Below are 13,817 nucleotides of genomic sequence, written 5' to 3' on the forward strand. Positions count from 1 at the left end.
ATTTTATTTGTTTATTTATTTATATATTTATATATTTATTTATTTATATATTTATATATTTATTTATTTATTTATTTATTTATTGTTGTTTTACCTTAACAGGATTTCCTTTAGACATTGTTGAACTATACTCAACATCAACTCTCCTGTATTTTATTTATTAATTTATTTTATTTATTTATTTATTTATTTATTTATTTATTTATTTATTTATTTATAAATATATTTCTTACCCTATAGCATTATTAATAATAACATTTTTATGTTTATTAGTAGCAAAGTTATAAATGTTTGCTTTTTTTGTGTTTATTATTATCCATTGGCCATAAGGATTTGTAGATAAAGGAAGATTTATTGCCTCTTCTCCTTCATTTATAGGTATTATATCTGTATATAAGTATATAAATATATAAATATATATTATATAATAAAGGATAAATATATTGTATTATATATTATTTATTTTTATTATTATTAGGAAGAAAAGGGGAAAATATTTGTGCGTATATTCAGGTGTATGCATATAAACCCCAATATATATGCATGCATGCATGCATGCATGCATATACAAAAATATATAAAAAGAATAATAGGTTAGTAAGGCAGTATGCAAGAGGAGCATTTATAAACAGCAGCAGCAGCAGTAACAACAGCAGCAGCAGCAGCATGCATGCATGCATGCATGCATGCATGCAAATAACATACCAGGTGTTCCATCAGAGTATAAAATCTGTCGTGCCTAAATAAAGAAAAGAAAAAAAAAGAAAAGAAGAATAAATTATTTATTTATTTTTGTATAATAAAAAGAATAAAAAATAAATACATTCAAATAAAATAAACTATCTCTGCATATTAACAACAACAACATAATATATATACATAATAATAAATACATAATAATAATAAATAAATGAATAAATAAATAAATAAATAAATAAATAAAATAAATTACCTTAGGAGGAATTAATTCGAAGGTATTAACGGCTGCATGTTCAGAAGATAAACCAACGCCAAATCCTTCTGCTGTATTCCTCATGGCAAAAAGAAAGAAAAAACACCAAATTAATTGGAACATTGCTGTTTTATTCCTTCTGTTGTTGCTGCTATTGCTGCTGCTGTTGTTGCTATTGTTGTTGCTGCTGTTGCTCCTGTTGCTGCTGCTGCTGCTGCTGTTGTTGCTGCTGCTGTTATTTCTTGTGAGGTTCCTCCCTGAATTCGCGGAGGAAAGCACTAATCTATCTATAGGGGGGAAAAAAACATGAATACATGAATAAACAAGAAAAAAGGAGGAAACTCACATTTTTTATTCCTTTCCTTGTGTCTCATTGATGAATTTATTTATTAATTATATAAATAAATATAAATTATAATTATTTTCATGAACAATACGCATAAAATTATACAAAAGAATACAACATGTATTCATGATCGTGCGTTAGCGGTTCCTTCATCTTTCAGGTGTACGTGCACCTCAATCATGAATAAATCATCTTTTTTATATATTTTTGCTGCATTTTGCAGTTAATATTCTTATTATTTTTAATTAATATATAAATAGTCAATATTTGTTTGTTATGGAGAAGGGCTTTGTTAATATGTTGTGCTTAATAATAGTAAACAATAAAAAAATATTCATGTAATAATTGACGGGAGGAAGAAACACTCCTTATTCTCCATTCAGTCATTATTCAACAAGTGGTTAGTTATGCAGCTAACTAGCGGCATTAGCCTAAACCCTAAACCCTAAAACTCTGAACCCTAAACCCTAATCTGAGCCAACTGTTCCTGTCGTACAAACTTGGATTACTGCTACATTATATATATTTAATTAATTAAATAAAATTAACCTGTCTATTGATATTCGTCTGAACTTGAAATAATAGGAAAAATATTCGTGAGGGTAGGGTAGTATATGTATATAATTTATATATTTCCTATAGGGAGCATAGGGGAAAAGAAATGGCTATATAATAATATATTATAGATAATTATATACTATACTAATATATATTATACATAATGACGTAAATACAACATTTTTTATTATTCTTATTAACAAGAAATTTCCTCTTTTTTCTCCGTTAAGTCTATAAGACAGAAGAAAGAAGAAAAGGAATTGTCTTAATAGTTGCTAACTATAGGCCTAACAATTCAATAAATAAATAGAATTGTATAAGAAGAAATAACTTTTTATAAGAATAAATTAAGGGAATAAATTAGGAATAAATTAATTCTGTTATTTATGTATACAAGGGAGGCAACAGACAGCCAAGCTCTTTTCTTTCTTTATGAATAAGATATTCATATATATATTGAATATATAGCTATGCAAAACAGATAAAAGTTGAATAAATTAAATAAAGGGAATTTAAATTATATATTTAAATTTATATTTTATACGGGACTGCTTGCATGCATTCCCTTAATAATAACACCTTTCTTTGTCCCTTTTCTCCCTTTTCTCCCTTTTCTCCCTTTTCTCCCTTTTCTCCCGTTTCTCTGTGTCTGCAGTTTGGTATGCGGGTGGGAGAATGGGTATATTGATGAAGAAAAAGAGGTTCTTTCCCTTTTTTTCCTCTTTTATTTTATCAAATAACTCATTTTTAAATTATTAATAAAATATTTGTGGTGAACATTGTCTAATTTTGTGCATTTGTTGCCTATCAATCTCTGTAAGATCACTTCGTTGTTGCATCGCAGCAAGACCAATATGCCTTAAAACCCCTTCTTTTGAGGAAACTTTGAAACTTTTGTGAATAAAAATAAATTATTCAACCATACACAATTAATTTACGGTATTTTATGCATAAAAATGTTCTTTTTGCCCTTTCCCATGGCTACGCAAATTCGGTGCACCTCTACGTCGGTAACGTCGAACCTGAACACACGAAATCGGCGTCGCCGATCTTAGCAAAATGCGACTTTTTTGCAAATTTTTTAAAATAATTGAATATAAAAATAAGACAATTTATTGAATCAAAGTTAAAATACCTACATATTGTTGATTTGTTGATTTCTTCATGGTGGGGTGTACAATATGTTGGAGTTGACAGCTAGCTGGCACACAAGCATCGTCGCGATCTGAAAATTCATCAATGGTTCCTTCCCCACCTAGCTGTCATGAACTTCTTTAAGTTCTTCTTATTGACTACCCTTCTTTTATCTTTGTTTTCCCTTCTTAATAAAGGGTCTCTTTTCCACCGCTTGTGGGGAATATTCCTTCAATGCGGTGAGTCGGCAACTCCTCACCCTTGTGTGTGACGAGTTACCGAGTGCTCAGGTACTCATTTGCCGATTATTTTTCATTTCATTGCAAAGAATATTTCCTTTTCCTTCTCATTTATCACGTATAGATTAGATTGGCAGGAGCCTTCTAATCGTCGCGTGTTTCCGCATCATTATATTCAGCTTTCGAGCCATCCAGCGCGTCAGCACCACATATTTTCGTGTGGCGTTGGTGTGGCAATTTGAAAGCCTTTTTCCTTCTTTCCTACAGATTTTATCATTTCAGTTTATTCCTTGACTACGTAATGCGACACTTGCAAAGGGTAGCGGCCCTGGCGGGCCTTGGTGTCGCCGTATGGCCAAAGGAATCTAGCGCATGGTTGGCACCGAGCAGACGTCATAATGGATCAGCAACCGGAAACTTTGATGCTCCTATATCTATGCTTGAATCCCAGTGGGGTTCTCCTTATACGGAGATAGAAGTATTGAAGTCTGCAGATGCATTAGATTTCGTTTTTTCTCGTGTTCTTGGTGACACGGATGCGGATCTGTTGCCAGCAATTGAATATGAAGAAATGGCAAAACAGGAAGGAGGTCTATCCCCTGAAGATAAAGAAGCATTTGCCTGCAATCTTACAGGATACACCATGAATGGTGATACAGGATTATACCAAACAGTTCGTGGTTTAGAGGTGGATACAGATTGCCAACAGATGTGTGGGCAAGTCCAAGGATGTATACTAGCTACATTTGATGGATCAAATTGTAAGATGTATTCCTCTGTAGGTACAATAGAAGAAGGAAGAGGATCAATAGTTATACAGGGGTGTGATAATTCATGTTATAGAAGAGGACAACGACATAAAGGAGAAGGAATTTCTTTAGGGAAAGCATTAAATCCTCATGTATGCCAAGCAATATGTAGAGGAAAAGAGGATTGTATTGGTTTTTCATGGGAAAGATCTACATTAGAGTGTACATCTTATACAAAAGAAGATGATTATACACCTTCTCGTGGTTATGTTAGTGGTCCTCGTGATTTATGTACATTAAATACTAAACCTGCTAATTATGCAGGTAATATAAGTCTTGCTAATTATAGCGGTAATGCAAATAACGATGTAGAGACAGCGAATGTTGCATCTGAGGAATTATGCAGACGTATGTGCTTATTATCCCCTACATGTAATTGGGTAACTTATAATACAGCAGACTATAAATGTTACCAAAAAAGTGCTAAAGGAGTAATAGTTAAGGCAAAAGAAGGAGATAGAACATCATCAAGATTAGCTGATTCAAGTTGTTACCTAAAGGATGTTAAATATACAGCAGATCCTTATACAACTAATCAGAAAGAATATCTACAGGAATGTGTGCATGCATGCTCTGTAGATAATAGATGTAATAGATGGACATATAATACACAAAATAAAAATTGCCAATTATTTGATGGAGAAGGACCTTATACTAGTGATTATAATGCATTAAATACATGGAGTGGTCCTTCTTCTGGTTGTGCAGCTGAGCCTATCTATCTAACACAGCCTGATGCTCCTGCATGCAGTATTCGTGGTGTACGTTATGGAGGATTTCCTATTAATTCAGTAGTAAGTAATAATGCTAATGAATGCCAATCTGCATGCGATTCAGCTACAGGATGCGAAGCATTTTCTTATGATTTTATAGGAAAAGTATGCTACTTTTATATTGCTATTAATGCACAGACTAAAATACCTAATTATAATTTTATATCTGGACCTAGACAATGTGCAGGTTGCCAAGAAGGGGCTGTTGAATATAGTGGTGCAATCAAGGAAATCGCATCAGGTGTCGAGACACCCGAGGAGTGCCAACTTATATGCCAAGCAACAGCTCATTGTTCACGATATACTTTCCGTGGTAATCGTTGCAGTCTATTTAATAGCCAAGCAACATCAGAACCAAGCCCCATGGCAATTAGTGGTCCTCGTTATTGTACAGGTGCATGCGATTTAAATGGATATTTTGCTCCAATGAAGGATTATGGTTATATGCAACAAAGAGAAACAGAAACAAAAGAAGAATGCCGTGCATTATGCAAGAAGGACCCAAAATGCAGTAACTTTACCCATTGGGAGGATAAGAGATGCTATCTTAAGGATGATGAATCATTACGTCATGTTGGTGTACCTAAGGAAAGTGCATCAACAGGTTTCTTATCCTGTGGTAGCTGTCTTGCAGAGGGTGTAGGTATAAAGGTAGATAATACGAATTTATTATGGAGATTAGAGGCATATAATGGAGAAGAATGCCGATGGAGGTGCGACATAATGAGTTCTTGTGCAAGATTTGTATATAATGTATTAACAAGAGAATGTACATTATTAAAAGGAGATGCAACAAAGACGAATTCTTCTGAATTAATTTCTGGTCCTTCTCGTTGTACAGTAGATAATTCATGTTATATAAATAATAGAATAATAGAGGGAGGAGAAAAGATAAAAAGTGCAGAAACAAATACAGCAGAAGCATGTCAAGAATTATGTATAAGAAATGCTAAATGTACACATTTCTCTTATAATAATAATAATAATAATGGTCAATGTACCTTATTAGCAGGTAAATTAACAACAAGAGAAGAAGAAGGAATAATATCTGGTCCTAAGAAATGTTTTGCATTAAAATCTTTATGTAATGAGAATTCAATTACTTATGAAGGAGGAGAGATAAATAATTCAGCTGTAGATACAGTAGAAGAATGCCGTAAATTATGTTATAATGAGCCACAGTGTCGTGTATATACATATAAGAAAGATACAAAGAAATGTATATTAAGAACAATAGATTCAATAATAAATAGAAAAAATGCAGATAAAAATACATTATCTGGATCCAAGTATGGATGTGCTAGATGTACAAGAGGAGGATTCGCATATAGAGGATACACTATAAATAAAATACAACAAATACCTAATGAGACTTCTTGCCAATTACAGTGCGAGGCAAATAGTCAATGTATTGCCTTTTCTTATTTTATTGTAGAAAAAGTTTGCGAACTTAAATCTAAAATTAAGGAAATAAAAGAGGATACAAATGCTGTATCCGGACCAAGAAGGTGCTAATCACCTACTACTGATGCAGCTGCTGCTGCTGCTCCTGCTGCTGCTGCTGCAGTAGCAGCAACAGCAACAGCAGCAGCAGCAGCAGAAGGAGAAGGAAAAGGAAAAGGAAAAGGAGAGGCAAAGACAGCGTCAGCAACAGCAACAGCGTCAATTATAGCGACAGCATATTCAGCATTAGCAACAATAATAACCCCAGCTGCAGCAGCAGCAGCAACAGCAGCAGCAACAACAATAACAGCAACAGCAGCAGCAGAGGTATACAAGTAAATCTGTTGCTGATGGGTGTAACTTTTTTGCTGATGCTCATGTTGTTGTAGCAATAAGGGTTTCTTCTTTATATATTATTAATTAGGACATAAATATAAATATAAATATATAAATATATACAACTTAATTCCTTATTTAATTGCTGTCCTCTTTTCTTTGTCTATAAAATACTAAATAATTATATATTAATATAAATATAAATATAAATATAAATATAAATATAAATATAAATATAAATATAAATATAAATATAAATATAAATATATATAAATATAAATATAGGAGTTTCTTGCTATAGAGACATATACTAACACAATTTTTATATAGTTGTATATATATAAATATAATATATATATATATAATATAATTATAAAATAATTAATTTAATTATTATATACACTTAATTAACCTTACGAATATATATATACATATATAGTAGGTACCTATCTATACCCTCTATCTAGATAGTCATTAGTACCCTATAGGAGGAACTAGGTGAGTAATTAGTGGGCCCCCTACAGAGCGAATTGCAGCAAATAATGATCTTCTTATACAGCAGGAAAAAGAGGAGGAAATATGGATAGATGGGGATGCAGCACAGCAGCAGCAAATGCTGCTGCTGCTCATCCTGCAGCAGCAGCACCACCAGTACGGTCACGTAGATTCGCTTAAGACAAGTACGAAATACTGCTGCTGCTGCTGCTGCTGCAGCAGCAGCAGCAGAAGCTGCAGCAGCAACAACATAGGCTGTGTTGTTCGTTTTCTTAGATATAGAAGGGAATTGTTTGTGTAAAATAACGAATTTGTTTTGCAGCTAATCGCTTATGTTTTGCTTCTCTAGGGTTTAGGGTTAAGGGTTTAGGGTTTACGGCTAAGGGGGAGCCAACGGGTTATGGCCATTACGTACCTTAAGGTCTATCGTGCCCATATTATAGCCTACGGATAAATTATTTTATAATTAATATTAATGAATTATATTAATATATATACAACTATATAAAATGGTTCTAGTATTTATGTCTCAATTGCAAGAAAATCCCTTGTTTGTACCTATATTTATATTTATATTTATATTTATATTTATATTTGTATTTTATATTTATATTTATATTCTATATTTATATTTATATTTTATATTTATATTTATATTTATATATGAATAATTTCCTGAGGGGTTCGACCCCTCAGAATAAATATTCGCTAGCCGGTGCACAGCTACTGACACTGACGGACACGACGCCCCCGTGCATGTGCTTAATTGCTGCTCACCACCAACACAGCCTTGACAACACAATCATGACAGGGCTGTACATTACTGAGGCTGGGCATCACCTTAAGAGACAGTGAGCTCAAGTATATATATACCAATAGAGGATGTATCCATTGCCTTCGAGGATTACTCAGAGAATTCATATAGAGCGGCTCGTACGAACAAATAAGAAGAGTATAAGAGCTTAAGAGGAACTATGAATAACCGTAGATATAGGGTGTCACTGCAAGCATTAGTATATATATAGGTCCCTCAAGTGCACTGCAAAAGGGAACGGAGGAGTGCCTACACAGAATATTAGGGTTAAAGGTAAATAAAGCGTGGGCCATCCAATGCTACGCCCAAGGGGTCCTCGCCAAACATTACTCCGAAAGGTGAGAGCTTTGTAGAGGAATGGCAAGTTCTGTTGTATGCGAGTTCCAATGCAGGCAAAAGGCGCTCCCACTCGAGCTCATCGGACCTGATATACATTCGTAGCATCTCTTCCAGCGTTCGATTACGCCGTTCTGTTTGACAGTCACTGTGCGGATGGTACGATAAGACACACCGAGCTTGATATCGAGGCGCGAACACAATGATCGCCATAACGCTGACTGGACGCGCAGGTCGTAGTCCTAAATAAGAGTGTCTGGGAACCGGTGATAGCGAATAAGGTGATCGGCCAATATATCGGCAATGTCCGGGGAGGTGATTGACTTCTTCGCTGGAACACAATGAGCCATCTTAACACGCGAATCCACCAGCGCTAGGATCAAGTCATGACCCGTTAATGTGAGAGGGAGATCGGTAATACAATCTAAGCTAACATGGCTCCACCGTCCTGAAGGAATAAGTAGTCGTTGAAGCAGACCGGGGGGCTTCTGATTAAGGAATTTGGAGGCTCGACACTGGGCACAAGACTCCACATACTCAATAGTTTAAGCTCTCATATCCGGCCAGTAGTAAGACTGGCTGTGGTCCACGAAACTCTTCTACTGACCTCGATTTCCTGGCGTCATATGATCGTCGTGGATATATAGAATCTGTGTTAGGGACTAAGGGCACTGTAGAACGAAAATGAGCCAGACGCCGTGGATGCAAGTAGGCAAGTACGGCACCCCACACCCGATGGCAAGTGTGGGGTTCGACAGAAACTGCCTCGCCTTGCTGGTGAATGGCTACGTCGTACGGATCGAGGAAAATGGGACACTTGGAATAACCCTTATCCCAATCGAGGGACTTAGGAGGTTCTGGTTGAGGCTGAGGCGCCTGTGGGGGTTCCGCCTTGGCTTGTCTTGCTGCATGTGTCGAGGCCGGAGGCGTTGGTGACTTGGAAAGCAGCCTAGGTGTCCGTGATTCAAGGCCGGGTAACTCCCGATATTTTGGGCGTTTACCCTTTGTGTTCTGATATCGATATGCGTGTGCTGTGGCTAACATAAGAGGTGCGGGGGGTTGTGTGAAGGGGCTGAGAGATCAGTGCTGGCACGTAGCTGATGTGAAGCAGGATAGCAGGGAAGCCGAGGCATTGCGTCTGCCTCCCTATTTCCCATCCCTTCCAAGTATGTGATGGTGAGGTGGGGGGACTCAGCGAGGAAGTCTAGCCATCGAGCTGTTCTTCTGTCCAGAGGTTTTGACACCTTGAGCTGTTATAAGTGAGGAAATGCTTGGCGAGCAGTGAACGTCGTGACATTGGCGGCGCGTAGTGAGACTACATGTCAAGAGCAGTGACCAAAGCTAGGAGTTCTTGGTCATAGATCCCACTTCTCGGGAGGTATACCTTTCGTCTAAAAATCCATCTGTAAGTTCCGTAGAAAGGCCTTCAGGGAACGTACTGACGGAATTTGTGATGGTAGGTATACACTGAGACGTTGGGAGTTGAAGTTCGTAGATACTTGACGAGGAGGAAGTTGCAGTACTCGTTCCATCTGTGGAACTCCAAGGTGAACAAGGGCCATGAGGTTATTCCCACACTCTTGCACGATATAAGTTCAGTTCATTGGTACTGGCCAGCTAGAGGTACTTGCCTCTCAGGGGATGCACATCGTGGGTTGGTAAACTGGGTGTACGACGCCACTGTCCTTGCCGGAAGCTTACTGATAATGGGAGCTTGGTATTCATGATTTATAGAATAGCAGTCTCAGAAATAGTAGTTAGATATGTCGTGCACCGAAATTACGCAGACTAGATTCACGTAGTGTCAGCCGAGTGGGTGAGCTGTTCACTACATTTAATGTGCGAGCTGTTCACTACGTTTGGGGTCCGTTGCTTTGGTTTGTTTCTTCCGGTTGTTAGAATGCACATTTTTTCGGTTTATTCACCTAATTTGCCTTCTGATTCGTATCCGGGTGTCCGCTTGTCTTCAGCTTGCATCAGGACAGCATCAGTTGCTCGTTGAGCAAGTGCATGAGAGATTTGGTCTCCGACCGCTGACATCCTACAACAAATATTTCCAAATGTGACTGTAGACGCTCATCCAACATCGAATGCAAGATATCTAGAGTCTAAATTTCCCTTTAAAACCCCAAAATGCAGCGAGCAGCTCGAACACTCGGCTGACACTACGTGATTGCCTAGTCTGCGCAACTTCGGTGCGCACCATACATCTAACCGCAGTCTTTGCGATTGCCATTGTAGCAATCATAAATACCAACCTCAGACTATGAAGAAGGTCCAAATCCGGTTTGTAAAGGTAGGAAGAGGTGGGTGCCTAATTGTTTTCATTGCTAGCGTCACCGGCCCACTAGCCCCAAACCCTACGAACTGTACGCACACGTTGCCCATTCGACCACAATTGTGGTCGAAAGGTTCCATATTAAATAATAAATATTCTTTATACGATGCTTTATAACGAATGCGCCCACCAGAGGCTCAGCGGAGAGTCGACTGCAGTGCACGTGCTCTGCACTGCAACGGCTGTGCCGTCGAGCTTGAACAGACCAAATCGGCGTTGTCGATTATGGTAAACACGATTTTTTGTACATTTTCCCCAATAATTTAGTAGAAAAATAGAACAAAATATTGAAATAAAATAAAAATGCTTACGCGTTGTTGATTTGTAGCTTTCGTCATGGTGGGGTGTGCAGTATGATGAAGCTAACAGCTAGCTGGCACGCAAGCACCGTCGCGATCTGAAATTTCAGCAGTGCTGTTTCCTCTTTTTGCTCTCATGAACTTCTTCAAGTTCTGTTATTTGACTACCCTTCTTTTACCTTCGTTTTCCTTTCATATTGAAGGGCCTTTTAAAACCGCTTGTAGGTAATATTCCTTCAATGCGGTGAATCGGTAACTCCTCACCATTGTGTGCGGCAAGTTTCCGAGTACTTAGGTCCTTGCTTGATCACCTCATTTGCCGTTTATTTATCAATTCATGGGAGGGAATATTTTCTTCTCTCTGTTATTTTCATTCATCACGTGCTGATTAGATTGGCAGAAACCTTCTAATCCTCACGTGTTCCGGCATCGTTCTTCAGCCTTCGAGCCATCCAGCGCGTCAGGCACACATCTCTGTGTGGTGTTGGTGTGGCTATTTTTAAGCCTTTTTCCTCCTTTTTTTTCCAGCGATTTTATTACTCCAGTTTATTCCTCAACTACGTAATGAGGCAATTGCAGCGGGTGGCGGCCCTGGCGGGCCTTGGCGCCGCCATGTGGCCTCAGGGAACTACCGCATGGATGGCACCAAATAGGCGCCATCATGAAAACCAATCCGGCAACTTTGGAGCTCCCGTATCAATGCTCGAAACCCAATGGGGTTCTCCTTATACCGAGATTGCAGTGTTGAAGACTGATAATGCTTTGGATTTCTTCTTTTCTCGTGTTCTTGGTGACACCGATGCGGATCTTCTGCCTATAATTGAACACGAAGCAGTGGAAAGCGGAACCCCTGAAGATAAGGAAGAATTTTCCTGCAATCTTACAGGATACGTAAGAAAAGAAGAGGAAGGTTTGCACTTAACAGTTCGTGGTGTAGAGGCCGAATCCGACTGTCAGCAGATGTGCGGACAAGTACCACAATGTTTGTTAGCTACATTTGACGGCGCTTTCTGTAAGATGTATACATTTGTAGGTACACTGGAAGAAGGCAAAGGATCTGTAGTCTTCCAGGGTTGTGACAGTTCATGCTATAAGCGCGGCAAACGTCATGATGGTGAAGGAATTATCCTAGGCAGAACTCCTAATCCTCATGTATGCCAAGCAATGTGCAGAGCATCCAAGGGTTGCATTGGCTTCTCATGGGAGAAATCTACAAAACTATGTACCTCTCATACATCAGAAGGAAACTACAAGTCCGCTCGTGGCTTTGTCAGTGGTCCTCGTGATCTCTGTTCAGTAAATACACAGCCTGTAGACTATGCAGGAAGTATAAGTCTTGCCGAGTTCAGTGGTAATGGACCTAATGATCTTGAGGCAAAGAATGTTGGCTCTGAATCTATCTGCCGTCGCATGTGTTTATCATCCCCTGCATGCACCTGGGTAACTTATAATACAGCAGACTTCAAGTGTTACCTCAAGCCAAGAGAAGGACGTATTGTACATTACAAGAATGGGGATAGAACATCCGCAAGATATGCTGATTCAAGTTGCTACCTGAAGAATGTTAAATTTACAGCCAGTGCATACACCTCAGTTCAGAAGGACTATCTACAAGAGTGTGTGCATGCATGCGCTATGGATAAGAAATGCACAAGATGGTCATATAATACACAGAAGAAAACTTGCCTAATGTTCAATGGCGAAGCACCTTATACAAGCGATTATAATGAGGCGAATTCATGGAGTGGTCCTTCTACTGGCTGTGGTCCCGAGCCTCTATACTTGACACAGAAGGATGCTCCTGCATGCAGTATCCATGGTGTACGTTATCAGGGTGTTCCTCTTTCTTCAGTAGCAACCGCTACTGCTAATGAGTGCCAAGCTGCATGCCTTGACGCTACAGGATGCGAAGCCTTTTCTTTTGACTATAAAGGAAAGATATGCTACTTCTATATCGCCTCCAATACAAGACAGACAATCACCAACTATAACTTCGTATCTGGACCTAGACAGTGTGCAGGCTGCCAAGAAAGTGGTATTGAATATAACGACCCAATTCAAGAAATAACAAATGTTGAGACACCCGAAAACTGCCAACTTTTATGCCAAGCAACAGCTCACTGTGCTCGTTACTCTTTCGTTGCTAATTCTTGCCGCCTCTTCAACTATGAAGTAACGTCCAAGAAAAATGTCTTGGCTATCAGTGGACCTCGCTACTGCACAGGTGCATGCGATTTGAATGGTTACTTCGCTCCTAATAAGGATTACGGATACCTGAAGGAAACAGAGGCACACACAAAAGAAGAATGCCGTGCATTATGCAAGAAGGACCCCAAATGCTCCAACTTTACCCACTGGGAGGATAGGAGATGCTACCTTAAGGATGAGGAATCTTTACGTCTTGTTGGTGTACCGGAAATTAAGGCAGCCACCGGTTTCTTGACCTGTTCAAGCTGTCTTGCTGAGGGTGTAGGGATTAAGGTAGATGACAGCAAGAATTTATTATGGAGATTAGAGGCATACAATGGAGAGGAATGCCGCTGGAGGTGCGATATAATGAATTCTTGCACAAGATTTGTATACAATACATTAACAAAAGTATGTTCTCTATTAAAGGGAGATTCAGTTAAGACCAGTGCTGTTGAATTAATCTCCGGTCCTTCTCGTTGCGTTGTAGATAACTCATGTTTCTTCCGTAATACAACATTGGGAGGAGGGGAAACAGTAAAAAGAGCACAGACAGAGACGGCAGAAGAATGCCAAGAATTGTGTGCCATTAGCCCTCGCTGCACATACTTCACCTTCGCTGCTGGTCAGTGCTCTCTATTAGCAGGAAACTTGACAAGCCAAGAGGGAGAGGGATGGACATCCGGACCTAAGAAATGCTTTGCATTGAAGTCCTTATGTAACGAGAAGGGTATAGACTATGAGGGTGGGGAATTGAA

General features: G+C 38.6%; 2 protein-coding genes across 2 annotated transcripts in view; both read left to right on the forward strand.

Annotated features, from left to right (window-relative positions):
• Positions 1 to 3,530: 3,530 nt before the first annotated feature.
• EMWEY_00029260 (hypothetical protein) lies at positions 3,531 to 6,326 on the forward strand (the record flags this gene model as incomplete). Its single annotated transcript, XM_013478258.1, has 2 exons — positions 3,531 to 5,967; positions 6,247 to 6,326. 2 exons carry the CDS (start codon positions 3,531 to 3,533, stop codon positions 6,324 to 6,326), a joined length of 2,517 nt encoding a protein of 838 aa, XP_013333712.1.
• A 5,110-nt stretch (positions 6,327 to 11,436) lies between these two features.
• Positions 11,437 to 13,817, forward strand: part of EMWEY_00029270 (hypothetical protein, conserved) — a gene marked incomplete at both ends in the record, with an annotated part of 2,772 nt that continues 391 nt past the window's right edge. The window contains one exon of the mRNA XM_013478259.1: positions 11,437 to 13,817. This exon is cut by the window's right edge and continues 391 nt beyond it. Within this exon, the coding sequence (XP_013333713.1) occupies positions 11,437 to 13,817 (2,381 nt within the window).

Source organism: Eimeria maxima, genomic scaffold (assembly GCF_000499605.1).
Source record: "Eimeria maxima Weybridge genomic scaffold, Emw_scaff344, whole genome shotgun sequence".
Classification (NCBI taxonomy): domain Eukaryota; phylum Apicomplexa; class Conoidasida; order Eucoccidiorida; family Eimeriidae; genus Eimeria; species Eimeria maxima.